General features: G+C 41.8%; 1 protein-coding gene across 1 annotated transcript; it reads right to left on the reverse strand.

The window, feature by feature from the left end:
- Positions 1–9,283: 9,283 nt before the first annotated feature.
- Positions 9,284–18,357, reverse strand: ANKRD1 (ankyrin repeat domain 1). Its single transcript, XM_060125400.1, has 9 exons — positions 18,201–18,357; positions 17,361–17,540; positions 16,306–16,443; positions 16,071–16,178; positions 14,931–15,029; positions 13,307–13,405; positions 13,066–13,164; positions 12,830–12,928; positions 9,284–10,129 (listed from the first exon to the last, which is right to left on the reverse strand). The coding sequence occupies exons 1-9, from the start codon at positions 18,225–18,227 to the stop codon at positions 10,019–10,021; spliced, it is 960 nt and encodes a 319-aa protein (XP_059981383.1). The 5' UTR covers positions 18,228–18,357; the 3' UTR covers positions 9,284–10,018.
- Between the last annotated feature and the right edge of the window lie 8,386 nt (positions 18,358–26,743).

A 26,743-nucleotide genomic window follows, 5' to 3' on the forward strand; every position in this document is an offset into this window, starting at 1 on the left:
AAGAGATTACAGTTGAAAACTTCCCTAATACGGGAAAGGAAATATATAATCAAGTCCAGGAAGCACAGAGAGTCCCATACAGGATAAATCCAAGGAGAAACACACCAAGACACACATTAATCAAACTGAAAAAAATTAAAGACAAAATATATTAAAAGCAGCAAGGGAAAAACAACAAATAACACACAAGGGAATCCCCGTAAGGTTAGCAGCTGATCTTTCAGCAGAAACTGCAAGCCAGAAGGGAGTGGCAGGACATATTTAAAGTGATGAAGGAGAAAAACCTACAACCAAGATTACTCTACCCAGCAAGAATCTCATTCAGATTTGTTGGAGAAATTAAAACCTTTACAGACGAGCAAAAGCTAAGAGAATTCAGCACCACAAAACCAGCTTTACAACAAATGCTAAAGGAACTTCTCTAGGCAGGAAACACAAGAGAAGGAAAAGACCTACAATAACAAACCCAAAACAATTAAGAAAATGGTCTTAGGAACGTGCATATCGATAATTACCTTAAATATAAATGCATTAAATGCTCCAACCAAAAGACACAGACTGGGTGAATGGATACAAAAACAAGGCCTGTATATATGCTGTCTACAAGAGACCCACTTCAGACCTAGGGACACATACAGACTGGAAGTGAGGGGATGGAAAAAGATATTCCATGCAAATGGAAATCAAAAGAAAGCTGGAGTAGCAATTCTCATATCAGACAAAATAGACTTTAAAACAAAGACTATTTCAAGAGACAAAGAAGGACACTACATAATGATCAAGAGATGAATCCAAGAAGAAGGTATAACAGTTGTAAATATTTATGCACCCAACATAGGAGCACCTCAATGCATAAGGCAAATACTAACAGCCATAAAAGGGGAAATCTACAGTAACACAATCATAGTAGGGGACTTTAACACCCCACTTTCACCAATGAACAGATCATGCAAAATGAAAATAAATAAGGAAACACAAGCGTTAAATGATACATTAAACTAGATGGACTTAATTGATAGTTGACATTCCATCCAACAACAACAGAATACACTTTCTTCTCAAGTGCTCATGGAACATTCTCGAGGATAGATCATATCTTGGGTCACAAAACAAGCCTTGGTAAATTTAAGAAAATTGAAATCGTATCAAGTATCTTTTCCAACCACAACGCTATGAGACTAGATATCAATTACAGGAAAACATCTGTAAAAAATACAAACACATGGAGGCTAAACAATACACTACTTAATAACCAAGAGATCAATGAAGAAATCAAAGAGGAAATCAAAAAATACCTAGAAACAAATGACAATGAAAACACGATGACCCAAAACCTATGGGATGCAACAAAAGCAGTTGTAAGAGGGAAGTTTATAGCAATACAATCCTACCTTAAGAAACAAGAAACATCTCAAATAAACAACCTAACCTTACACCTAAAGCAATTAGAGAAGGAAGAACAAAAAACACCCCAAAGTTAGCAAAAGGAAAGAAATCATAAAGATCAGATCAGAAATAAATGCAAAAGAAATGAAGGAAATGATAGCAGAGACCAATAAAACTAAAAGCTGGTTCTTTAAGAAGATAAACAAAATTGATAAACCATTAGCCAGACTCATCAAGAAAAAAAGGGAGAAGACTCAAATCAATAGAATTAGAAATGAAAAAGGAGAAGTAACAACTGACACTGCAGAAATACAAAGGATCATAAGAGATTACTACAAGCAACTGTATGCCAATAAAATGGACAATCTGGAAGAAATGGACAAATTCTTAGAAATGCTCAGCCTTGGAATGAGCAAGGAAGAAATAGAAAATATAAAGAAACCAATCACAAGCACTGAAATTGAAACTGTGATTAAAATCTTCCAACAAACAAAAGCCCAGGACCAGATGGCTTCGCAGGCAAATTCTATCAAACATTTAGAGAAGAGCTAACACCCATCCTTCTCAACCTCTTCCAAAATGTAGCAGAGGGAGGAACACTCCCAAACTCACTCTACGAGGCCACCATCACCCTGATACCAAAACCAAAGATGTCACAAAGAAAACTACAAGCCAGTATTACTGATGAACATAGATGCAAAAATCCTCAGCAAAATACTAGCAAACAGAATCCAACAGCACATTAAAAGGATCATACACCATGATCAAGTGGGGTTTATCCCAGGAACGCAAGGATTCTTCAGTATGTGCAAGTCGATCAATGTGATACACCATATTAACTGAAGGAGAAAAACCATATGATCATCTCAATAGATGCAGAGCAAGCTTTCGACAAAATTCAACACCCATTTATGATAAAAGCCCTCCAGAAAGTAGGCGTAGAGGGAACTTACCTCAACATAATGAAGGCTGTATATGACAAACCCACAGCCACCGTCATTCTCACTAGTGAAAGACTGAAACCATTTCCTCTAAGGTCAGGAAAGGGACAAGGTTGCCCACTCTCACCATTCTTATTCAACATAGTTTTGGAAGTTTTAGCCACAGCAGTCCGAAGAGAAAAGGAAACAAAGGAATCCAAATCGGAAAGGAATTAAAGCTGTCACTGTTTGCAGATGACGTGATACTATACATAGAGAATCCTAAAGATGCTACCAGAAAACTACTAAAATGAATCAATGAATTTGGTAAAGTGCAGGATACAAAATTAATGCACAGAAATCTCTTGCATTCCTATACACTAATGATGAAAAATCTGAAAGTGAAATTAAGATAACACTCCCATTTACCACTGCAACAAAAGTAAAATAGGAATAAACCTTCCTAACGAGACAGAAGACCTGTATACAGAAAATTATAAGACACTGATGAAAGAAATTAAAGATAATACAAACAAATGGAGAGATATACCATGTTCTTGCATTGGAAGAATGAACATTGTGAAAATGACTCTACTACCCAAAGCAATCTACAGATTCAATGCAATCCCCTATCAAACTACCACTGGCATTTTTCACAGAAGTAGAACAAAAAATTTCACAATTTTTATGGAAACACAAAAGACCCCGAATAGCCAAAGCAATCTTCAGAAAGAAAAACGGAGCTGGAGGTATCAGGCTCCCTGAGTTCAGACTATACTACAAAGCTACAGTCATCAAGACAGTATGGTACTGGCATAAAAACAGAAATATAGATCAAGAAAGCCCAGAGATAAACCCACACACATATGGCCACCTTATCTTTGATAAAGGAGGCAGGAATATACAGTGGAGAAAAGACAGCCTCTTCAATAAGTGGTGTTGGGAAAACTGGACAGCTACATGTAAAAGAATGAAATTAGAACACTCCCTAACACCATACATAAAAATACACTCAAAATGGATTAAAGACGTAAATGTAAGGCCAAACACTATCAAACTCCTAGAGGAAAACATAGGCAGAACATTCTATGAGATAAATCACAGTAAGGTCCTTTTTGACCCACCTCCTAGAGAAATGGAAATAAAAACAAAAACAAATGGGACCTAATGAAACTTAAAAGCTTTTGCACAGCAAAGGAAACCATAAACAAGACGAAGAAAAGACAGAAGACCTAATGGGCAGAAGACCTAAATAGACATTTCTCCAAAGATGATATACAGATTGCCAACAAGCACATGAAAGAATGCTCAACATCATTAATCATTAGAGAAATGCAAATCAAAACTACAATGTGACATCATCTCACACCAGTCAGAATGGCCATCATCAAGAAATCTACAAACAATAAATGCTGGAGAGGGTGTGGAGAAAAGGGAACCCTCTTGCACTGTTGGTGGGAATGTAAATTGATACAGCCACTATGGAGAACAGTATGGAGGTTCCTTAAAAAACTAAAAATAGAACTACCATATAACCCAGCAATCGCACTACTGGGCATATACCCTGAGAAAACCATAATTCGAAAAGAGTCATGTGCCACAATGTTCATTGCAGCTCTATTTACAATAGCCAAGACATGGAAGCAACCTAAGTGTCCATAGACAGATGAATGGATAAAGAAGATGTGGCACATATATACAATGAAATATTACTCAGCCATAAAAAGAAACAAAATTGAATCATTTGTAGTGAGGTGGATGTGACTAGAGTCTGTCATACAGAGTTAAGTAAGTCAGAAAGAGAAAAATACCATATGCTAACACATATACATGGAATCTAAAAAACAAAAAAAAAAACGGTCATGAAGAACCTAGGGGCAAGACTGGAATAAAGACGCAGACCTACTAGAGAACAGACTTGAGGATACGAGGAGGGGGAAGGGTAAGCTGGGAGAAAGTGAGAGAGTGGCATGGACATACATACACTACCAAATGTAAAATAGATAGTGGGAAGCAGCTGCATAGCACAGGGAGATCAGCTCGGTGCTTTGTGATCACCTAGAGGGGTGGAATAGGGAGGGTGGGAGGGAGGGAGGTGCAAGAGGGAAGAGATATGGGGATATATGTATATGTATAACTGATTCACTTTGTTATAAAGCAGAAAGTAACACACCATTGTCAAGCAATTATACTCCAATAAAGATGTTAAAAAATTTATAAAAATTTTAAAAAATAAAACAAGTCTACTTTAAAATGGAAAAAAAAAAAAAACAACAAAAAAAAACGTGGCCCTAATCACAAAGACATAAATTACCAAGAAATGATGGGACTCTGTGAGGAAAACTGTTAAATAAAAGTGACGTGGGAAATTAGACTGGAATACATGAAGGAAGATGTGGTACATCAAATTCTCCCCCGATTTAATCTATGAATTTAACAAAATCCAAAAAAAAGTGTCTGTATGTATTTTTGTTTGCTTGTGTATAGGTTTTCTTTTTAGGCTTGCTATTTTGAAAGAAAAAAGTTTGAGAATAGCTAGGGAATTTTGTAGAAAAACAATGAAAGACACTTGTACAGCTGAGTATTACAGAGTACAACAGAACTCTAGTAACTAAAACAGTGTATAATTGGTACAGAAATTCATATAGAAGAATGAAAGAGCTGGGAGTCCGGAACACTTCAGTTATAGGAAGTAATGATGGATTGTTCAGTAAGTGGTGTTGGAACAACTGGTTACCTGGCAGGAGAGGCAGGACAGCACAGTACAGTACAGCTAAGTGCAAAGACTGTGGACACACTGCCTGTGTTAAAATTCCAACTTGCTAGTACTTAACTACCTGTAACCTTGGACAAGTGATGTAACCACTCTGTGCCTCACTTCCTTCTTCTCTTCTCCCTATGGCATTATTGCAAGGGTTAAGTGGATTAAAATTTGTAGAAGGCCCAGAGCAGAACCTGTCATATAGAATGTACCTACTAAATGTCAGCTGTTATTCTGTCATTTAGGGAAAACAAGTCCATTCCCTACCTCATACCCAGTACACACACATAATAAATTTAGGTGGATTAAAGATTTAAATTTTTTTAAAGTGTAAAATACTAAAGAAAAAGGTAATTATTTAAAAAGAAAATAAGCTTGGATTGGAAAAGACCTAAACGTGGTCACCAAAGCCAGGAAACATAAAAGCTTGATCAATTTGTCTATAAAAATTTAGTGTTAGAAAAGTACAAACAACTAGGAAGGAACATTTACAGTGCATATTCCAGAGAGGAATATGCTTCTTTAAAGAAATTGCTTTTAAAAAACAAATATGCAACATGACAAATACTGCTAGTGTCCATCCAGATCCTTTTTTTTTTTTTTTTTTTTTGCGGTATGCGGGCCTCTCACCATTGTGGCCTCTCCCGTTGCGGAGCATAGGCTCAGCGGCCATGGCTCATGGGCCCAGCCGCTCCATGGCATGTGGGATCTTCCCGGACTGGGGCACAAACCCGTGTCCCCTGCATCGGCAGGCGGACTCCCAACCACTGCACCACCAGGGAAGCCCCAGATCCTTTTTACCAGGCTGGTGTACCCCTTCTCCAGCTGCTGCAGATGTTGGATATTAATTGTTTATCCTCACCCTCCCCTGGAGGTTGGCCCATGGTGAATGCCTGAGCAGGGCCTTACAGCCTGGCCTTCTGGCCTCTGTGGTGCAGTTTATGCTCCTGAGCTCCCCATGGGATTAGGTTTAGGAGAGACTTCTTAAACCATGTCTTTGCCTCTTTTCTTCTCTTGCCCTGTCCTGTCTTCCTCAGTCCCTTATAGACCACTGTCAAGAAATCACTTCCACAAGAATCCTTATTTCAAGCACCGCTTCCAGGGAACCTGACTTAATAGAAAATTGAGCAAGGAAGATTGGCCCAGAAAAATGCTCAATAAACCTGAAGATGCTGAACTTTTTTAGTAATCAAGGGAAAATAATCAAAAATATATCTTTCTTTTGCTAATTGGGTTGAAAAAATAAAACATTTATAAAGTGAGTATTTTCATGATTGTGGGGAAAGGCAATAACATTGTGGAAGGGATAATTTGATACCAACCTTATAGGTATTTCTATAAATGTATTTCTTCAGAAATAACTGGTTAGGTGTAAAGGATGCATGGATAAGAATATTCATTGCAACAATGTCTAAAATGGGAAAATGGAAACAACCTGAATGTCCAATAATGATAGGATTGGTTAAATGATCCATTGTACATTGAAACATAAGACTACCATTTATAAAGATGTCTAGAATAAGTTGTTCAATTGAAAAGAGTTATAAAGCTAAATGTACAGTGCCCATACGTAATGTGCACAGAAATAATCAGCGTCATTAAATTAGGATTATTGGTGATGTTTGCTTTCTTCATTCATTTCTATAATTGGCTTAATACTTAACGAGCATGTATTGCTTGTTCAAGGGGAGAGGAAATTTTTTCATTTGTGGGATAAAGGCAGTATGACAGATGTTATGACATGGAGAAAAAAAGTACAGCAGGAACACACTTGAGACTAACAAAGTCTTAGTAAGAGTTAAGGATGGCTTCCTGGAGGACATACAGCTACCCTGAAGGGGAGGAATGAGGAGAAATGATGCAGTGGGGTGGGAAGAAGAGCCTTCCAGGGAGTTGGCACAATATATGAGAACAAAAGCTAGTGCCTGGATTTTTTAAGAAACTGAAAATTCAGTAGAGTTGAAATTTGCTGTTTAGCTAGGAAAGTAATGAGAAATAGATGAGAATAAAGAGTTAACGGCAGCCAGATTTCAAGAGTTTTAGAAAACGTTAAGGCACTTTTATTTCATCCTGAGAGAAGTGGGCAGCCACTGAAAAGTTTTGAAGTGGAGAATGACTTGATCATATTTGCATTTTAGAAAAATCACCCTGGCTGCAACTTGAGGAACAGACTGGAGGGAAGTGAGCTGAGGGCGTTTGAGTAATCTGGGAGCTGCTGTGGTGATCTGAACTAGGGGAGTGGCCCCTAGGATGAGAGGAAGTGGACAGATTACAGCACCCCTTAGGTAGTATGCTTGGTAAGAAGTCTTGGTGGTTGGTTGAAAGAGGGATGAGGCAAAGGGAAAGTCTAGAACAACTTCCAAGAGTCTCCATCGGCCAGTGGGACATTCCCTTCACTGGTAAAAGGACACAAGACGCAGACTGTGGGTCTGGCTTAGGTGGGAGCTGGCTTAGGTGGGAAGACAGGGAGCTTATAAAAGTTGACCGTCAGGGCCTTCCCTGGTGGCGCAGTGGTTGAGAGTCCGCCTGCCGATGCAGGGGACACGGGTTCGTGCCCCGGTCCGGGAAGATCCCACATGCCACGGAGAGACTAGGCCCGTGAGCCATGGCCGCTGAGCCTGTGCGTCCGGAACCTGTGCTCTGCAACGGGAGAGGCCGCAACAGTGAGAGGCCCGTGTACCGAAAAAAAAAAAAAAAATGTTGACCGCCAGTGTGACAGAAACTTGAAGATTTTGCCTGAAGTGTTTATCTTTTCCATTAGCAAAGGTCACTGAGTTGGCCTTGTTATAATGGGACTTATTCCATGTTGATTCTCATGCCCCCTACCTCTGTACTAGTGCAAATCTTTATATACAGCAACACAAAAGTGTTTTAACCCCTTACTTCCAGCTCTTGTGGGGAGGGGAATTTGAGGAAGACATCAAGAGAAAACTTAGCCACGTAAATAATAACACACCCAAGCTATGCTGTGGGAGACATCATTGCAGCAGTGGAGATGCTGCCTATGTTGTAGGTGCTTGGAAGAAATGGAAGGACCCCAAGCCTTAAGGATCTGACGGGTTAGAGCCAGGACCCTCAAGGGAGAGCAGGGGGTGGCGGAAGGGGATTGAGAGGGAGATAACAGAGAGAATGAAGCTCCTGACGCCCCCAGGAGGTGGACTCTACAGATTGTTCAGAGACTAGATAGAAAAGGTACAAAAATATTTCAAACCATCCTCACAACTCCACGATCAGCTAACTGGAGGATCTTCTGGTTATGGACTGTGCCTACATGCCCTCTCAAAGTGTTAGAGGCATAGCAAAGAGGTTATGAGTTTTATCCTATCTGGGGTGTTTTATGGGAGGGGTACTAGTGCGAGTGTTTCATGTTGGCCTTCATACTTTTCCCATAACCATGCCCTTTTCTGTGTTCTCTCTGCTGCCTGAACACTGTGCTTGAGTAACTCCAGTTTATCCTTCAGACTCCCCTGAAAGGTTCCCACCTCAAAGAAGTCTTTGTAGAAACCCTCTCCGCGGCCTCCCCATCGAATGACGGGCCTCCACAGCTTAGACTCTCAGCACTCCGTACTTTTTACTTCTTTATATACTTACTGCAGATTGTTACCGTATATTTATTTCTGTGATTATTTCTTTAATATTCATCTATTCCAGGAAGGCAGGACGGGGACAGTTTGGTTTTCTCGTCACAGGTCATAGCACCTGGCCCAGCACGTGGCAGCAAAGTAGCTCCCCTTGGAGGTCAACAGTCATTGGCCAGGTGTGTTTTCTCGTGGGCAGGCTTTGCCATTACCGCGGGTGTGCACAATAACTGTTAATCCTCAGATTAGTCAAGCCCCAGGGGAACATCTTAAGGGAACACCTTAACTTGCAGTAATCATTTTGCCCACCAGAGGTCTCTTTCTCCCCATCACTGGGGCCAAAAAAGCTTGAACTCCTGGGTATCTTTATGGTTTTCCCAGCTGTGCTGCTCAATGTGGCTGTGCTATACCACCACTTCTGCATCGCCTGGGGGCTTGTCAGAAATGCAGAATCTCAGGCCCCACCCACACTGGAGGAATCGGAATCTGAATTTTAACAAGATCCTCAGGTGATCTGTGTACACGTTAAATACTGAGAGGTGCGGTTCTACAGGACACTCCTAATATGAAAAGCTTGGAAGACAAAGAAAACCCCATCTAAATGGCCTTTTTGCATGATTCTCACTAAAAGGAGGAAAGAGGGTTAGGATTTGCTTTTATTATGAACATAAAATATACATACAGCATAATATACATTTACACATTTACAATTCGCAGTTACTTTCATCTCTTTTGAACTCATTCAGTTCTGCACGGCCCAGCGGCCCGCTCCTTCCACTTACACTCAAGACATTCTCTTTACCTTGGTACGTACAGCGTGCGACCTAGTAGGAATGACCAGGCCCAGGCGTCGAATGGCGGGCTTTACAGTCCTCACAGAATCACTTTCATTCTGTTTCCTTTCCTGTCGCTACAGGCTTTCCATGGCCTCACACTTCAGCATGAAAAATTCAGGAGAAAAGAAGGCTGCAATAATCCCCTTTGTCTTTCAAAAACACCCTGAAACATCTTCCATGAGCGAGGTGACACGTAAGTCGGCACTGACAGCACTTCTGGTTAACACAGTTTAAGGGCTACCTATGGGAAGAGGCTCTGATGCATCCCATAGAAACTAAGCTTGTTCTCCAAATGGGTGACCACAAAGGATCTGAATGTCGGTGGTATCACAGTAAATAAATAAATAAACAGTAATAAATACAAATAAATAGAGTGGGTTTCACTAAGGGAAATGTCAATACCTACGTCCCTGTGCTTTCTCAAAACATAATTAGGTGCCGCTTTACAACAGTTGATAAAGAGAAGCTGGTTTTCATGATGAGTTGCTCTTTGGGGCGGTGAAGAGCAGCCAATGGAAGCTTCTATCGTCGTTTTCCTCAGAATGTCTCTATGCGAGAGGCTTTGTAGGAGTTCTCTTTGAGGCTGTCAAATATTGCTTTGGTTCCATTCTGCCACTGTAGCACCAGATCTATCGGGGTCTTCCCAGCCTAATCAAAATAGAGGAGGGAATTTGACTTCCAGGGGGGAGGCGTCTATAAATTCATCTCGTGTGTGTGTGTGTGTGTGTGTGTGTGTATTTAATGAGGTAATGGATAGGTGTATGTTATTGAAGTGTTTTATGTTTTCCATTATGAGTGATTTGCAGTTTATATTCAAACCAGCCCTTCACTGTTTCTCACGGGAATGCTTTTGGCATTTCAGATTAGCAATGGTTTTCTTTCCTGTGGGATATCCCAGGTGGTGGTAAAAATCCCCAGTCCCTAGACACTAAACAGCAAGAGTAAGCCAAGTCATTTTCAAACTCAAAAAATGCCTCCATACTTACCCAGTATCCTGCAAAATGGGTGTGGGGAGGTAGTAGTATCCCTCTTGGACAAGAACCACTTCCTATCAATTTGGAAAATGATTCCTGATTGATAAAAACTGGAGGAGAATGAGCTGCTTCAACACCTTGGCCTAAGTACACAAGTACCACTCCAAGGGGTAGATTTTTCACAGCTGCTCGGAACTTACATTGGTCTCTCCCAGGAAATTTATTTTTCTTGGAGATGATATCAATGATGTATGAATAAATAACTTTTGAGACCAAAAGTTTTTTACCTTAAGCATACATCTCAAGATATTTACAACAATTAAAACTGTGTCACCTCTCAACTCTTGTCTTTAAATTTGAGAAGTCCTAAAATTTTCCATCTCTATTCATTCAGAAGTCTCTCTTTATCCCAGAGACTGCAGACTGGCAGCTTTGAGATGCAAATAAAGCTAGAGACCTGTTTTGGCCCAAACAGAGCTTAGATTTTTTTTAAACCTGGAATTAATTGGCAACAGTTGGAAATTAAGAGATTTCCCAGCTGAATTTGTGATCTCTGTGAAAAAACTGGGAGACCTGGCAGCACAATTCCCATGGTTTCACGGAGCAGCAATGGGCCGAGTTGGGGAAGGGCTGCTACCTTTAAGTAAGCTGTGTGCATGGCACCAGCAGCCACCATGTAAGTCATCTATGCCATCTGCCTGGAACCTGTGCGGATTTGAGTTAGTGGCCCTGCAACCTTCATTCTGGACCTTCTCACCTTGTAGCATCGCACCTTGAGGACACTCATCAGCAAACATGAAGACAGAGTTTTGGACAACAATACAGTAATGTATTGTTTCCAGTTCCCTTCAAGATGGTGTCCAATAGCTTAGTGGTCTTTTTTGGGAACATCCATCCATTGGGTCAGTGACATTAACAGTTCCAGAACCTTTATGCTGGGGTCTTACTGATAATTCAGAGCCCTGAGCACTATTTGTATATTTGGAGCTATTCTTTCATGAATTCCTCGAACTCCTCTGTATTGAAATTTATCTCGTGATTCCCTGGCTACTTACACAGTCTCCCCAAATCTGTACGCTATTTATCTCTGCAGGTAGTGTCTCTCACTGCCTGAAAAAAAAATCATATTTTCTGCAGCCTTGGGGATTTCATTAAATCTACTCTTTCTGATAGTTTAAATTATTTATTTATTTATTTATTTTTTTGCGGTACGCGGGTCTCTCACTGTTGTGGCCTCTCCCGTTGCGGAGCACAGGCTCCAGACGCTCAGGCTCAGCGGCCATGGCTCACGGATCCAGCCGCTCCACGGCATGTGGGATCTTCCCAGACCGGGGCACGAACCCGTGTCTCCTGAATTGGCAGGTGGACTCTCAACCACTGTGCCACCAGGGAAGCCCCCTCCCAGTGATATTTTTAAAGCTTAGATGATGCTTGAGTGGGGATTGGGACCATGAGGAAAATTTGGTTACATTCCCTGGCTTACAGATGAAGCTTAATTAATACGTACTTATAAAGGGGACTTATACAAGCATTTTCAGGGCCTAAATACAGGAAAGTATTTTGAGGGATGTGCAGATAAACCAAAGAGGAGAATGAACAGAAATTATCTCAAAAATATAGGCAATGGAGCTTCCCTGGTGGCGCAGTGGTTGAGAGTCCGCCTGCCGATGCAGGGGACACGGGTTCGTGCCCCGGTCCGGGAAGATCCCACATGCCGCGGAGCGGCTGGGCCCGTGAGCCATGGCCGCTGAGCCTGCGCGTCCGGAGCCTGTGCTCCGCAGCGGGAGAGGCCGCAACAGTGAGAGGCCCGCGTACCGAAAAAAAAAAAAAGAAAAAAAAAAAAGGCAAAAGCATGGCTCCCCCTGGAAAAAGTGGTAGCCTGTCATGCTGCTGTAAGGAGGGGAGGACTATTCAGAATTACTTGGATTAGACGTTGATTAATTTGAGTTCCTTGGCCTTTGGTTGCATTGACCACTGTGGAATTTTTGACAACTTCAGCAATGGTGGGTGTCTTTATTCCTGACTACCCCAAACCTTGCTCAGCCAGGGATGGCCAAGGCAGACTGTGCTTATGTCTGTAAGCGTGGGCGGTTTGGCCATCTTTTATCTTCAAGGCCAAATTTTTAAAGAATTACTACAGGCTATATTAGGCACCGAGGTCATAGCAGTCACGATGGCTTCCCCATCTCTGACCAGGTGATCTGAGTCCTTGCCAAACTCAGCAATGTCCTTATGGGAATGACCAGGGGCATTTAAACCATCAAGAGACCCCTGAAATGTCAACACTACCGTTGTAAGAATCTTTTCAAGTCTGTGAGCCATATTTCTGTTCATTAGAAAGCTGGCAAGCAGGGCCCCTTGCTTGAGCACTTACACAGTTCTTGATGTTGAGGTCGGCGCCATACATGATCAGGAGTCTGATCATCTTGTACCGGTTCAGCCTCACGGCGTCATGCAGGGGGGTATCTCCTTCCTAGAGAAGCAGAGTGAACAGACAAGGTGGGCCTGAGGCTAGGAAGTGGGTCCCGCAAGGGTGCCCGGCTGGGGCAGTTATTCCAAATATGTAAATGAGTGAAGCTTTAGGAGGCCAAACTCTGCCGGGCTACTCACTCGGTCCTTGGCGTTGAGTTCCGCCTCGCAGGCGATGATATGCTCTGCGCACTCGTAGTGGCCGGTCCTCACCGCCACGTGCAGCGCCGTGCTGAGCAACTGCAAAATGCAAGAGCCTGCTGTGTCCCTGGGCTTGAGGACAAAGGCTGCCCAGACCCCAAGGCATGTGTGAAGGGGAGAAGTGGAGGAGGGACAGGGTGGAGGAGGGGAAGAAGGAGGGGGACAGGAGGAGGAGAAATACCTTATCCCGCGCACTGATTTTTGCTCCTTTGTTCAGCAACAGTTTTAAGACATCCAGGTTTCCTCCGCGGCTTGCCCAGTGAATGGCTGTGGATTCAAGCTATACCGGGAAGGTAAAAGGACAGGAGTTAGTGAAAGAAGAACCTAGACAGAGGAATTAGTACTTCGTTTCTAAAGCCCAGGAACGCCAGGTTTGCTAGGGCATCCGTGGGTGACACTGGGCTGTCCGTGTCTAGGTTGCCAGTTGTAACTATTGTAGTCGAAGGCTCTTGCCTAATGTTTTGGCTAAAGTCTTAAGTGTGTGAATGTGAGTGTATGCGCTCCTGTGTCTGTATCTATGTGCGTATTTGCATCGTTAGGAGGTTCTTAATAAACCTAATAAATCTTTTTAAAAGAGGATAAGAACTACAATTTATTGGGAATTTCCTCGTGCCAACATAGTGCCGCGTACTTCAGACACAGTGATGCTCCCAGCAACATTATGAAGTGGGTATTCTGTGCTCGTTTTGCAGATGAGAAAAACAAGGCTCCGAATATTCAAGTTTCTTGCCCAAGGAAACACAGCTAGTAAGTGGCAGAAGAGATATTCTAACCCACAGTCTGCCTGGAACTTTTAACCGCTTTTGCCAGGTAGACTCAAAAGTTCTAGACAAATGTATTTTAAACTTCTGGCAGAATAAAAGTAGTCCCTTCCAAAAGATGTTCGTCTGGATCTGACAGCTCTCCCTGTCCCTGTTGTTCCTCCTCATCCCTTGCTGGCCCCCTGCCATTTGTGCCAGCACACCCTCTGCGCCTTGGCCGCCAGCACTCGTGGTCACTGCACGTACTCACAGGAGCAAGTCTGGTATATCCCTGGCCCTCCAAATCCCATGCTCGTGAATTTTTGTGTCTTTCTATACAAACTTTATATTTTGTTTCTTTCCTTGTTTTTCTGTGTGTACGTCTTTTGGGTTCAGTTTTGGCCAGTTCCTTTGGACTTTTCCAGTCCCTTTTCCACTTTGCTGAAAAGTCAAATTGAGCTGTATTTAAATAAAGCATTTTCCCAGCTCAATCTTCAGGTCGTAAAATATGCTGTGTACCGGTCTGTGTAGAAATCACAGTGGTTGAATTACTGAGGTCTGAATAGCAGCTACTTTCCGTAGATGAAATTCATTTTGTATGCAGTCTAGCCCCAAATCTCACAGATGGCAATCAGCATCTATCATATAAGGTGTGCAGCTAGAGAATTCTGAGATGCTGTTGGCAGCCAAGGGGCCAGGAGCAGGCGGCCACATATGGTGGAAGGACATGGAGGCTGAAAGGCAAGTGTTGACTGCGTTACTTCTCAGTAAGGCTACTGACTTGATAATGACCCAAGTCTTCGATGAGGTTATTGAATTCTGTCCAGCAGCTCTCACTTCCTTCGTTTCCCTGGAACACTCCTCTCCTTTCAGTATGTGTAGAAAATACTTCCCACATGACCTAGTCCCATCTCCCAACTTCCCTTTGTACGGAGAAACGAGCTTCTGCCTAGTTCTTGCAGATCAATTTTCAATACAGTCAGCCCCCTTTTCCATTGTAGGTTTCCTCAAGTTTCATATAGTCTACTTACTTTGGCTCACTTCCAAACAAAGAAATATATTTACCATATCACGGAATTCAATCTGGGCTCCAGCTTCTATTAACTTCTCCACAATTGCCAAATGTCCTTCTAAGCATGCTCTATGAAGAGCTGTCCGTTTATACTGTCAAAATAGAGATTTAAGAAAGAGAGAGGGAGCGATGCATATAAAAATGAGCATAAATCCTTTCTAAGAAGTATGAAGCTGGGGACTCTGATGACCTAGCTGATAGAAACTTGAGTGCTTCTTTATGAATTAGAAATGTCAAATTTACTAAACTTGTCGTCTACAACAATTATTCTGCAACTGAGATTTGCGCCTCCTGCAACATACATTTCTAAGTGCTTCGAGGTCTACATCGAGGCACATGGGCTTAAAGATTCAAAACTACCTAAATGCTGACATTTCCCTTTCTTGTATTTTGTGCCTTCATGGTGTCTGTAGTATTTGCCATGCAGTTCAGGCTGTTTTCTTCCATCTGGGACAGTTGATAGGTTGAATATCAAAAAGCATTCAATTCATTTTTAGGAAAATGGGAGACATTTTTCATTCAACTTCAGAAATGATTCCTTATTCCAATTCATGGGGGAAAGGATACAAAAAGGGTTAGTGATTTCTGGTAAATGGCTTCATATAAATGGATTAATAGACCGTACTGGAACACCTTTTAGGCATTTCACTCCAATGCCCTCTATTTTCAGATAAGGAAACTGAGGTCCAGAAAATGCAGATTGGCTGCTAAAAATCAAATAGGCCAGTAGTGATAGAGCTAGCACTTGAACTCCAGTCTACAGATTCCCTGTGTGGAGCTGATGTATTTGAGTCCAATCAAAGATAATGCTAATAATATATTTCTCCATTGGTGACTCGTTGGTCCTGCCATATTAAGAGTCTATCCCAAAGATCTAAAAATTGAAGACAAGCTGAAAAAGCAGTCAGAAGTATATTAGAGTGCAAAAAACAATGCAATCCCTAGCACTAATCCAGCATTTTCTTTTTTTGGACCACTGCACTCCCCTGTTATGCTATTGGCATATGTGGCAACAGCTGGGGAGACTGTTTCAGGTGGATTGATTTTTGGCACTAGATTAGCAAGGCTGCAGCAAGGCATAAGAAACACAAAATTAATGAGCTGGATTTTGCAGTGCTTTGTATAAGCCTTACCTCATCACAGACATCTGGATTGTTCTTGTCTGACAAGAATTTTTCTACTACTGGCAGTTTATTCTCCAGGGCAGCCTTCAGAAAACTAGGCACATCCACAGGTTCTGTCTAAAGCCGAAAAAACAGTGTGAGAGTTACCATGGGTTTTCCAACATTCAATCACACCCTCCACAGATATTTATTCCCCTGTAGCCTAATGCCGAGGTGTAATACTGCAAAACCAAGCAGCCCTTACGATGATTTCGGGTTCAGGTTCCTTCACAACTGGAACTTTAGTTTTCCTGTATTTTTTCCTTTTCTTCAGTTGAATGATGATTTCAAGGTCTTCTAAATTTTCAAGCTTTGATCTTTGTTCTAGTTTTTTCTTCTTGAGCTAAAAAAGAAATCCATGTTTCAAAATACAGTGAGTTCTACTGACAAGCATTCTGGTTGTGTCAAAACAGAATCTGCAAGGTCTGAGCTAAGTACGTGAACAGTTTGCGCAAAAAGATAAAAAATTTATAATAAGTCTTTGACTTGGATTTAGTGATTTCTTATTCAAGTACTTAGGGGTCAAATTTTTCCGCTAATTGCCTTCATCTTCACTTTCCTTTCTCATAGCATCAGCTTTTCACTGGAGATAGGATCTAGTCTCTAAGTGATGATTTTGTAATTATTTCCATAAACAAACCCCAGATTTCTGTAGAATTTTGTATCATGCTCATGAATTTTTTTTTTTTTTTTTTACCCAGAAGACTCCACTAATAAGTTTTAAGCTCTAAAATTTCAATGCCATTGTCTTTCAGGTGGCCCACTAAGCAGGGCTCATGAAATAGACTATCCTGGACTACAGCTAACAAATGCATGTTTTATCTGTGGTTAGTAAGTAATGAAAATTCACCCAGCAACACATTTTGTCAACACAGAAAGCGGCCACAGTCAAACAATGATCCTTGGACCACAAACCACATTACTAAGAAAAAGAAGGCTCCCTTGTTTGGGATTAACCAGACAGTGTAAGACATCAGAAATTCACTGGACACATTTCTCTTTCCAAGTCTTTCAATCAAAACACAGTCACAGAACATACAGTGATTGATTTGGAATCCAGAGGTCATAGTCTTGCCAAAGAATTATTTTCTGCAACCTGTCACATAGAAGTTGCCTCTTTATAGGTTAGAATCTGGTAAAGAAACATCTTTGGAATGGTCGCATTTGTTTGGTTTCTCTCTCTTCTCCTTCCTGTCTGGCACCTCCATCCTCTGCCCCGTCCCCAACCTCCCACGCATGAATTTCATGGAAGGGTCTTACCTCTGCCTCTCGCTGTTTCTCAGTTTTCCACTGTTGCTCCCGCAGGCTCACAAAGTGGGCTGGAAGTGTTTTCAGGTCGTCTTGCTTCTCTAAAGTGACAGTAGCTTCATACTCTCCATCTCTGAAATCCTCAGGAAGGAACTCCCCAGCGTCCCCACTGCCATTCTTCTTCCCTGTAACCTACAAGGGAAGATGGCAGGGTCAGAAGTAGCAGGCCTGTCCTGGGGTCATTCTCCACAGAAGATGCTGCAGGCAGCCCCCAGCCCTCCCTCCCTGCTGACAGTGGCCTCCATTGCAGCACATTCTCCTATCTCAGGCAGCAACGAGTTGCTGCAGTGTTCCAGGATAACCTTCAGATGCTTGTCCCCCTCTCTTGGTTAAATCAAGGTTTAGGTTAGGTTGAAATGTTTAAATCTACTTTTAATCTACTTAATCACATTTCTCCTAGGAAAATCACAATCTGTCCTCCGCATCCCCACCGATTATTTAAAATTCTTTCATTTTAGGTTGATGATCCCTTGCCTTGAGTTATAGTTTCCAGACATATATTCTTGCAATAGAACTTCTCCCCTAAGGCATTTTGGTAACTATACATGATTACACACTTTAGTAATAAAAGCAAAGGAGAAGATAATAGATAGGAAATATGTAGAGAATTCATTACTGCCAGCTCCCTTTTTCCAGTTTCACTTATTTCATCACATAAACCAACCATTTTCCATATATGACATTTTCAGAGTACCAGCACATTATGCAAGAAAGAAAAGGGCATTTCAATTTTCAAATAAAAATCAAGGCTGCCCCATTTTTCACTTCGTAGAAATAATGTGCTTTACATACCAGCTCTTCTACTTTCAGAACCATCATGTTGACCTAAAGTTCCTCTGTCTGTTTTCCTCCTGGGGGTTGAAACGTTGAGTCGGCCCTGGGGAGCCCCCTTGCTCTGATCAGCTTATATAGCTAGGGCCGGGTGAGCTAATCTTCCAACCTGGGAACCCAAGTAACACCCCTGCCCCCACCCGGGGCCAGCTCAGAGGCAGGTGAAGTTTCATTCCAGACTCAGTGTCTGGGAAGCAGGAGAGGGAGGGGATGACAAGTAACCCCACTGAATATGTGAATCAGGAAGAAATGTGAGAGGGCCATTCCTTTGGCAGTGACCACACCGCTCAGCAATGCAAGTCATCCTATTTATCGGGAAGCCAGGGGACAGCTGTCTGTTGACATTGCACCACACCACTGCTCCTTTTCCTTCTTTGTCAGCTTTCATATGACTAACCCTATCAAGAAAATGTAAATGCCCTGCGTATCACACCACCAATAATATCTTTCTGATAACCAGACTTATCGACACGTCACTTGAGGGAAGTGTTGCTTCAGGACATCCTATTCCCATGGGTAAACAGCCTGAGAGGAAAGGATCCGGGTCCTAATTGCCCTTGTCTATATCTGTTTGGAATTCTCTGGAGTGATGTCTGGGGCTAAAAAGGCCCCATGACATGCCACCTTCCCATCATTATAAGAAATTGAAAGCATTCAGTAATGCACTTTTATTTTATGGTGTCACAGGCCATAATTAGCACATGACATGCTTACTGTCTTCTTAAACAGCATGCTTACTGGAACAATTTTTATTCAAAAAGTTTCCAAAATGTCCCAAGATAGGTTATATGAGACTGGTTATTAGTAACAATATAACCTTGATTAGGTCATAGAGCCAAAGTGCTCAGGTGCTGTGGATAAAAGACTAACCTGTGGGAGCTGGTCAATGGAAAACTGATGAATTCATAAAAGTGCTAACAAAAGATCAAGATAAAAAAAATTAATTATATGGGGCTGAGTGAACTGATGAGGATGATTATAATTTTTGTGACTCTCCGTTTTAATAAAAAAAATATCCCACAAGGACTCAGAGGCAAAAAATATACAAATCAATTTTCACTGCAAAGTAAAGGAGCTGTTACAGTGGAGGATTCCTGGACTGAATGTCAATATTATGACATAGTATGAGTGTGTTTCGTGTTTGGTAATTGCAATCATTGTTGCTTTTGTTGCGGTCATCCATTTACAATGCTTGGTGTCAATTTGTTTGTCTTGTAAAAATAAAATACAGTGTGTGTGGGTGAGTTGTGGGGGGAAAAAAAAGGAAATTTAAAATTCCTGGAAAAAAAATAAAGTTAATTAGTAAGTAAAAAATAATAATAATAAATGCATATCCCTGGGCCCCACCTCAGGCATTCTGAGTTGATTTGTGGTGAGTCCTAGGAATCTGTATTTTTCAGAGCACTCAGGTAATTCTGGTGCATGAATGCTTGAGACAGGTTGCCAGAGGAGCAAGGAGCTTTACTTTGGGATGGGGTGAAAAGACCTCTGTTTCTGGCTTCTCATCTCTGAGGTGTTTAATTATGTGAAAATACTTAGGTCTCTTTACAGTTCAAGGAGAAACTGAGATTACTATCTCCAAAGCCATTTAAAACCTAATTTTTCTTAGTAAAAGAAAGGAGTGGGGGAGTGAGAGTCTGAATGGAACAAATGTGTTCATTAGGATGTTATGTTGACCAGTGTTTATCACTCCCTTAAACGTGCCCACACAACAAACATGGCTGCCAGTCTCTTCCCCCTTGAACTGATTTTTTTCTGGAACTTTCAGAATGAGACATTGACACACACACCCCAAAACCAAAGTGCTGGCAAAGAGGGACCCTCGCAATAACTCCTGTTATCTATTCTGGTCTCCTAAAGTTCTATCCTAAAAGGTTTTACTTAAAGGAAATTTCCTGGCATTTTCTTTGAGGTGGAGACAGCTATAACCATTTTCATTGGTCTCATTAAATAAGAAGTGACCATTTAAGGTTTTCCTACCATTTGTGTTATGCCTTTTTGTTCCAGGCCTGACCCAAACTGAGGGGAGCCTTAGGAGATATCTTTGAGGGAAGGGTTGTGTGTTGTTTAAGCATCTTGGATATAGAATCCCAGAGCTGTTAGTGCCCTCAGAGTTCAAACAAGACCAGTGCTTTCATTCTGCAGAGAGGATGCTGAGGCACAGAAATGTGTTGTCACTGGCTGCAGACACACAGCTAGTTGGTGGATGCTAGGTTGAAGAGTTTGGATTCCATCCATCAGAAGCAGAGAATCACTGAGGCCAGAGCAGATTTCCCATGGTGCTTCATACCTAGACCCACTCAGGGCCCAACCAAAACTGATTAAAGGGCACTTCTGTGTTCAGATCACCTCAAAAACTGGAAGTGAAAGTGGGTGGGATGGCACACCAAGCCCATTCCTTCCTCTGGTCAATTAATCATCCCCTCAAACCTGACTGGTTGTATGCAGGAGAGTCCAAGAAGTATTAAAACTTTGCAGAGGATGACGCTTGAGGAAGGGTTGATGGAATGGGCAGAACTTAGAGAAGGAGCCAGCTGGCCAGATCCTCGGGTATCTTCAGACGAGGAAAATCATAATTTGTCATTATAAAACATGAGAGGATTTTGCTCTTCAGAAAGAAATTCCAGATACATTTAGCTCCCTAACAACACATCAGACAAAATTGTATTTTCAAATCATTCTTATTCATCAAAATTGAGAACCAAACTTTGCAACTGGAGGAGAGTTCTCTGTCACTTGTTTTTCAGGAGCTTCCCTCCCATAAAAGTTCCCCTAGTGGGATAAGTTCTGAAATTTGTATATTTGGCTTGATCATAACCTCAAACTAGGTATAACCTTTCCTTACCAAGATGAATTAAGACAACAGACCTGCAAGTTGGTTCTAGAATGATTTAGCAACCCAGTGTCAACTATCTATGGCTGGAATGAGCAGGGGAATAGTCCTGAGCTTGGCCAGAGTTACCTGACGAACCTTTCCCCTCCCCTCAGGATTTATGCATTTCAACAAGACCAGACTTATAACCCTGTTTACAGGTGAGGAAAGTGAGAGGCAGAGAAGCAGGGCCTAAAGCACCTATTGCTGTCCCCCAGGGTTTGAGAGACATGCCCAGACACCACCAGGGTTCGTGGGCCACAGCTCAGCTCCAAAGACAATTTTGTCTTTCCAAATTTTAGGATATTATACTTCTACTCAGACTTTTTACTATATTTTCTTGACTGTGTAACTAATATATAAATATGTTGTTGAAAATTAAAACAACACAGAGAGAAGGTTGCTTAATTGCAATCTTGCTGAGTGTTGATTCGGTACTTGATTTGTTTCACTTGATCCTTGTCTTAGAGATCATCTTCTAACAGCACAGTTAAGTCTGTTTCATTATCTTCAACAACTATACGGATTTCTCTGTGTGGACATACCCTTGCTTATTTAACCATGTTCCTATTTATGGACATTCAGGCTGTGTTTCAAAATGGTCCTTTTATTTGCTACAATCCAAAGTATTTTATAGCACAAAAATGTTATTGTTATTAATACTCCTTGCCCTTAGAGCACCCACCTTGATACTAAAAGGAAGGACTTGGGGGACTGTAGCCAGATTCTGACTTGGAAGCCACATTGTTCTGCTGTTGCACCTGTAATTGCTCATTTTGCCGTCCCTCCTAATTGCCTTCCCAGTCCCAGCTGCTACTCACCACTGTTGGCTCAGTGAAATAGCTGACTTGGTGCAACTAGGAACCCAAGTATCCCTACAAGGAAGCCAAGGCTCAGTTACACACTCAGAAATACCAAAGGGAGGTCATAAGGCTGAAGCAAATGAGGTTCAAGGTTGTTTCCCCTCCCCTGCCAACCAGGGATGGAATCACCTGCATTTGAAAAGTCGCACGTACTGAGACATTTTGAGCAGGGTTGTGGCATCTGCCTTTATCTCCTCTCAAAGGACAGAGTCAAGGGCTTCCCTGGTGGCGCAGTGGTTGAGAGTCCACCTGCTGATGCAGGGGACACAGGTTCGTGCCCCGGGCCGGGAAGATCCCACATGCCGCGGAGCGGCTAGGCCCGTGAGCCATGGCCACTGAGCCTGCGCGTCCGGAGCCTGTGCTCCACAATGGGAGAGGCCACAACAATGAGCATACCGCAAAAAAAAAAAAAAAAAAAGGGACAGAGTCAAGACCAAAGTCCTCCTGTATCCAGGGCTCTGTATAGAAAGTGCATGCACATTGCTGTAAGCAACCCGGTACAAGCTGCCTTTTTGCAGATATCGGCGGCCTCCTTTGGTAGATGTAGGTGAAGGCTGTAGGTCTCTCTTCCACACCTTACAGCAGCAGGTGCCTTGTTGTAAATTATGTAAATTGTGTCTCCAGCCAAATTCTGCCACACGTATGGATTCATGTCAGCCAACAGGTACACACAGCCACGTGACTGTTCTGTAAACTCAATGAAGCAGCCCCTGGCCATTTAGATCCTAAGACAGTGCCCGGCGCAAAAAGTTTACTTGAGGCAAAGGAAAGCATTCTAGCAGTAGATTTCAGCTAACTTTCTAGTCTAATCAGATGACAGAACCTTTCGTGGATGACCCAACACAAGATCTGACCAATTCCTATTACTGAATATAGGCCTAGGACTCTAAAGGGCACAGCAAAGTGCCTGACACACAGTGAGGCTAAATATTTAGTTGACACCTGGCAGGAGTCTTACATTCTTTTCTAGCCAAACCACATATCTTGAATCCTCCTTTCTTAAATAACAAATAATCTGCTAATACTAATTAGAGGTAAAGATAGTTAAAGTGGGTGACCTACTCTGGAGTGTGAGCAACTTATTAGCATCTTTCAAACGCCAACTAACCACAGCAAGTGTAACCTCCCAGTTAGGGCACCTCAGAAGTGCCCTTTCCTAGGGTGTGATTCCAAGGCTGGGTGTATCTTAGAATCGTCTGTGAAGCTTTTAAAAGGTGCTGATGCCCTGACCTCAACCCAGGTGAATGAAATCTGAATCTTTGCTTTAATATCCAGGTATTATCTTGGAAAAAAAAAAAACTCTCCAGTTGATTCTAATTTCCACCCAGCATTGAGAACACTGCTCCAGGGTATAGATTTAAATGAATATGTACGTAAATATACATACGTATATCCTTGAAGATGTAGAAGGCAGTCAAGCCATCCTTATCCCAGTCTCAGAATTCTGATTGTGAAAGGCTTTGCCTTTACTACGACTATGGGAAACAAACACACACACACACACATAAAATTTACTCATCAGTATTTATTTGGCCCTACTATGTGTCAGACATTTTTTTAGAGCTGAGATATACCAATGCACACAAGAGACAAACTCTCCTGCCCTTGTGGAGTTTTCAGTTTTACTGAGCTATTTAAGGAAAACTGCAGGCAATAGAATATGCTGCTTCTGGCACAAAGCCAAGGAGGGTCAGGGAAGGCAGCAGTTGTATATATATGCAGTTGTAAAGGATGAAGGGTGTAGGATGAGGAATTAGGGAACCTGGCTTTTAATCCTGCCTCTGCCCTGGGACTAGTTGAGCAAGTCCCTTCAACTCCTCAAGTTACCAAAGGAGAACTTTGAACAAAATGATTTCTGGGCCCCTAAAGTTTTATTGAGGTCTCAAAACCACTGAATCGAAAGATAAAAATAAACAACACTCACGTGTGAAGGTCACTTGCAGACCACAAAGTTGATTCTCCAAAACCTCTAAAACAGGAAATGGCCGGTAAAGCCTTCACTTGCCCAGTGTATTTCAACCATTTTTAAGACATGCCCCACTTGATAAACATAAAGATCTCACACCCTCTGTTAACATGAATAGAAATGTCAAGATCAGCCTGGGGCCCAAACCAATGAAAGAAATGGCAATATGCTTTTCCAAAGTTTCCCAGGCCTTCGAGATATTGATAAGGCTCCTTCCCTCCTCCTTCCCCTCTGAGAATCTCTGCCCAGGTTCTTGCTTTTGCCAGAGTCCGTGCAGGAAAGGTATCAATAAGCAGGAAGAGCTGTCAGTGACTTTATTTCCTCAGTGTGTTCTCTTTTAGGCTTCTGTCCTAATTCCCAGTCTTAAGAAGGCAGAGCCTTTAACAACCAACATTCTGAGATGGTGATAAAGATGAGTGGACTGCCTGTTACCACTCGGAGAAGAATGGGTGTGTGGAAGAAGCAGCTAATGTGAGTGCATAATGACTCCCCCTCCTGCCCCTAAGCTTTCTGAAAAGCTAAGCTTACTTCATGCGATGAAATTGTACTGAATGGACAGTGGGATGATGGAGAGTTTGCATTGAAGTGGTTTTTAAAAAAGAAGTATGATTGTCATAGTAACACTCTGAAAAGATTTTGATGCAACTTTGGAATTACTTCACATTCAATTACATAGGACATCCACTTGGGGTGAGAGATAAGTGCTTCTGTCACTGCAAACGGAAAGAAAGTCCATTTAAGCTTTCTAGTCCATTTATTAAAGCAGAGGAGAATTATTTTTTAAATACAGTTTCTGACTTTAAGGAGTGTTAGAAAAAAATTTTTCTTGGTGTAGTTTGGAGTTTCCTAATAAAAGAGAAAATGCTGCAAAACATCTTAAGTTTGGGAAGAAGAGAACTCGAGGGCCAGGAAAAGCACTGAGCACTCATTGAGTCCATTTGCTGACCATCAGGAAGGGCCAGGTTTAGGCAGGTAGGACCCTCTTATTTTAAAGATTAAAACCTCCCTTTGTAAACATCCCAATGCTTAAACTCTCACTTTAACATAGTTTTTTTTTTTTTTTTTTTATGGTTTACCTAAATCTTGGCAGTTCAGTCTGTTTGTTTCATTCTAGCTTCAGGAAAGATCATCACCACCAAAAACATTGATTGAGCACATTTACAATGAGTTTTGTTAGATCAAGAGGAGAAAAAGCTAAAAGGTGAAGTTTCTGCCCTTGAAATCTTACAGGAACAATCCCCTCTATGGGCTCAAAACCCTTCTTATAACTATGTATTGTTAAACTCTTCAGGACATCAAATTTTGGAGCATAGAAAGGGTTTCAGTACTGTCTAGCCCAGTCCCCAAATTAAACACAGTGGAGCAAGTGACACCAGAAGAGATTAAGTACTTCATCCCAAATCACACACAGAGTCAGGATCCAAGTCGAGGTCTCCCTACTTCCAGGCCAGTACTCCATCCCCAGCTTAAAAGTATCTTGGTTATTTTTCTTCACGCTAGCTGATATTCAGTGGTCTATTCCCTTCCAAGTATTTAAATGCCCACACTGTATCATTTCATGTTTTGTCTCCTCCTATACAGAGGTTTATACCTTGGTCACTTTAATATATATAGGCTCCCGTTTCTTGGAGAAATAGCTGATTCCAGGTCTGGAATGGAGAAGGTACAAGATGAGCTCAGACTACACTGTGCTGGAAAGCAAGGAGGTACTCATGGAGTATGGGGAACTTGCCCAAAGATGCAGCTGTAACGGCTGTAAGGGCTCCTGCTCTCCAAATTTGGGATATGTCATGTCAAAAAGAATGATGGGGGCTTCCCTGGTGGCGCAGCGGTTGAGAGTCCGCCTGCTGATGCAAGGGACACAGGTTCATGCCCCGGTCCGGGAAGATCCCACATGCCGCGGAGCGGCTAGGCCTGTGAGCCATGGCCGCTGAGCCTGCGCGTCCGGAGCCTGTGCTCCGCAATGGGAGAGGCCACAACAGTGAGAGGCCCACGTATTACAAAAAAAAAAAAAAAAAAAAGAAGTAGCATCACTTATGTAATATTCTTACCAAAAATGTTTAACCTGAATCCAATCATGAGGCAACATTCCAACAAATCTAGAATGTTGGACAGTCAACAAGACAACTAGCTTAGGCTCCTCAAAATGTCAATGACTTGAAAAACCAAACAAAAAAGAAGTGGGGAGTTGTTCTAGAGTAAAAGAAACAAAAGGGACAGAACAATCAGACAAGATGTGTGAACTTTGGTTGGATCCTGTAATTTAAAGAACAAAAGCCATAAAATACATTTTGGGGCCAATTAAAGAAATCTGAATTTGGGCTGTATTTTAGGCACTGTATTTGACTTGATGATAGTTTTCTTGTGTGTAATAATGATTTTGAGGTAGTATAGGAGAATGTCCTTATTCTTAGGAAATACATTCTGAATTATTTAGGGGCGAGGTGTCATGATACCTGCTTTCAAATGGTTCAGCAAAAAAAGTGTGTGTGTGTGTGTGTGTGTGTGTCTGTGTGTTGAGAGAGAGAGGTGGAAAGAAAAAGAGCACAGCTTTAAAATATTAACAGTTGAATCTAGGTGAAGAGTATACAGGTGCTCACTGTACTATTTCAATGTTTCTGTCCCTTTCAAAATTTTAAAATAAATAAATAAAATCTCTTAGTAAAATAGGAACCTTAGGACATAGCTCCATGAAGCAAGGAATGTATGTTTGTCTGTTTCTCTCACTGGTGTTCCGCAAGTCTTTAGAGCAGCCCCTGGCACATAGTAGGCACTCAATAAACATTGTTTAATGAAAAACAAA

This window comes from Lagenorhynchus albirostris, chromosome 16 (assembly GCF_949774975.1).
Source record: "Lagenorhynchus albirostris chromosome 16, mLagAlb1.1, whole genome shotgun sequence".
NCBI lineage: Eukaryota > Metazoa > Chordata > Mammalia > Artiodactyla > Delphinidae > Lagenorhynchus > Lagenorhynchus albirostris.

Coding starts and splice junctions, on each gene's coding strand:
- ANKRD1 (XM_060125400.1), bottom strand. CDS start 18,227: ATGATGGTTCTGAAAGTAGAAGAGCTG. Junction 15,030..16,070: donor ATCCAGATGTCTGTGATGAG/GTAAGGCTTATA, acceptor CTATTTTGACAG/TATAAACGGACAGCTCTTCA. Junction 13,406..14,930: donor AGATTGAATTCCGTGATATG/GTAAATATATTT, acceptor TTCCCGGTATAG/CTTGAATCCACAGCCATTCA.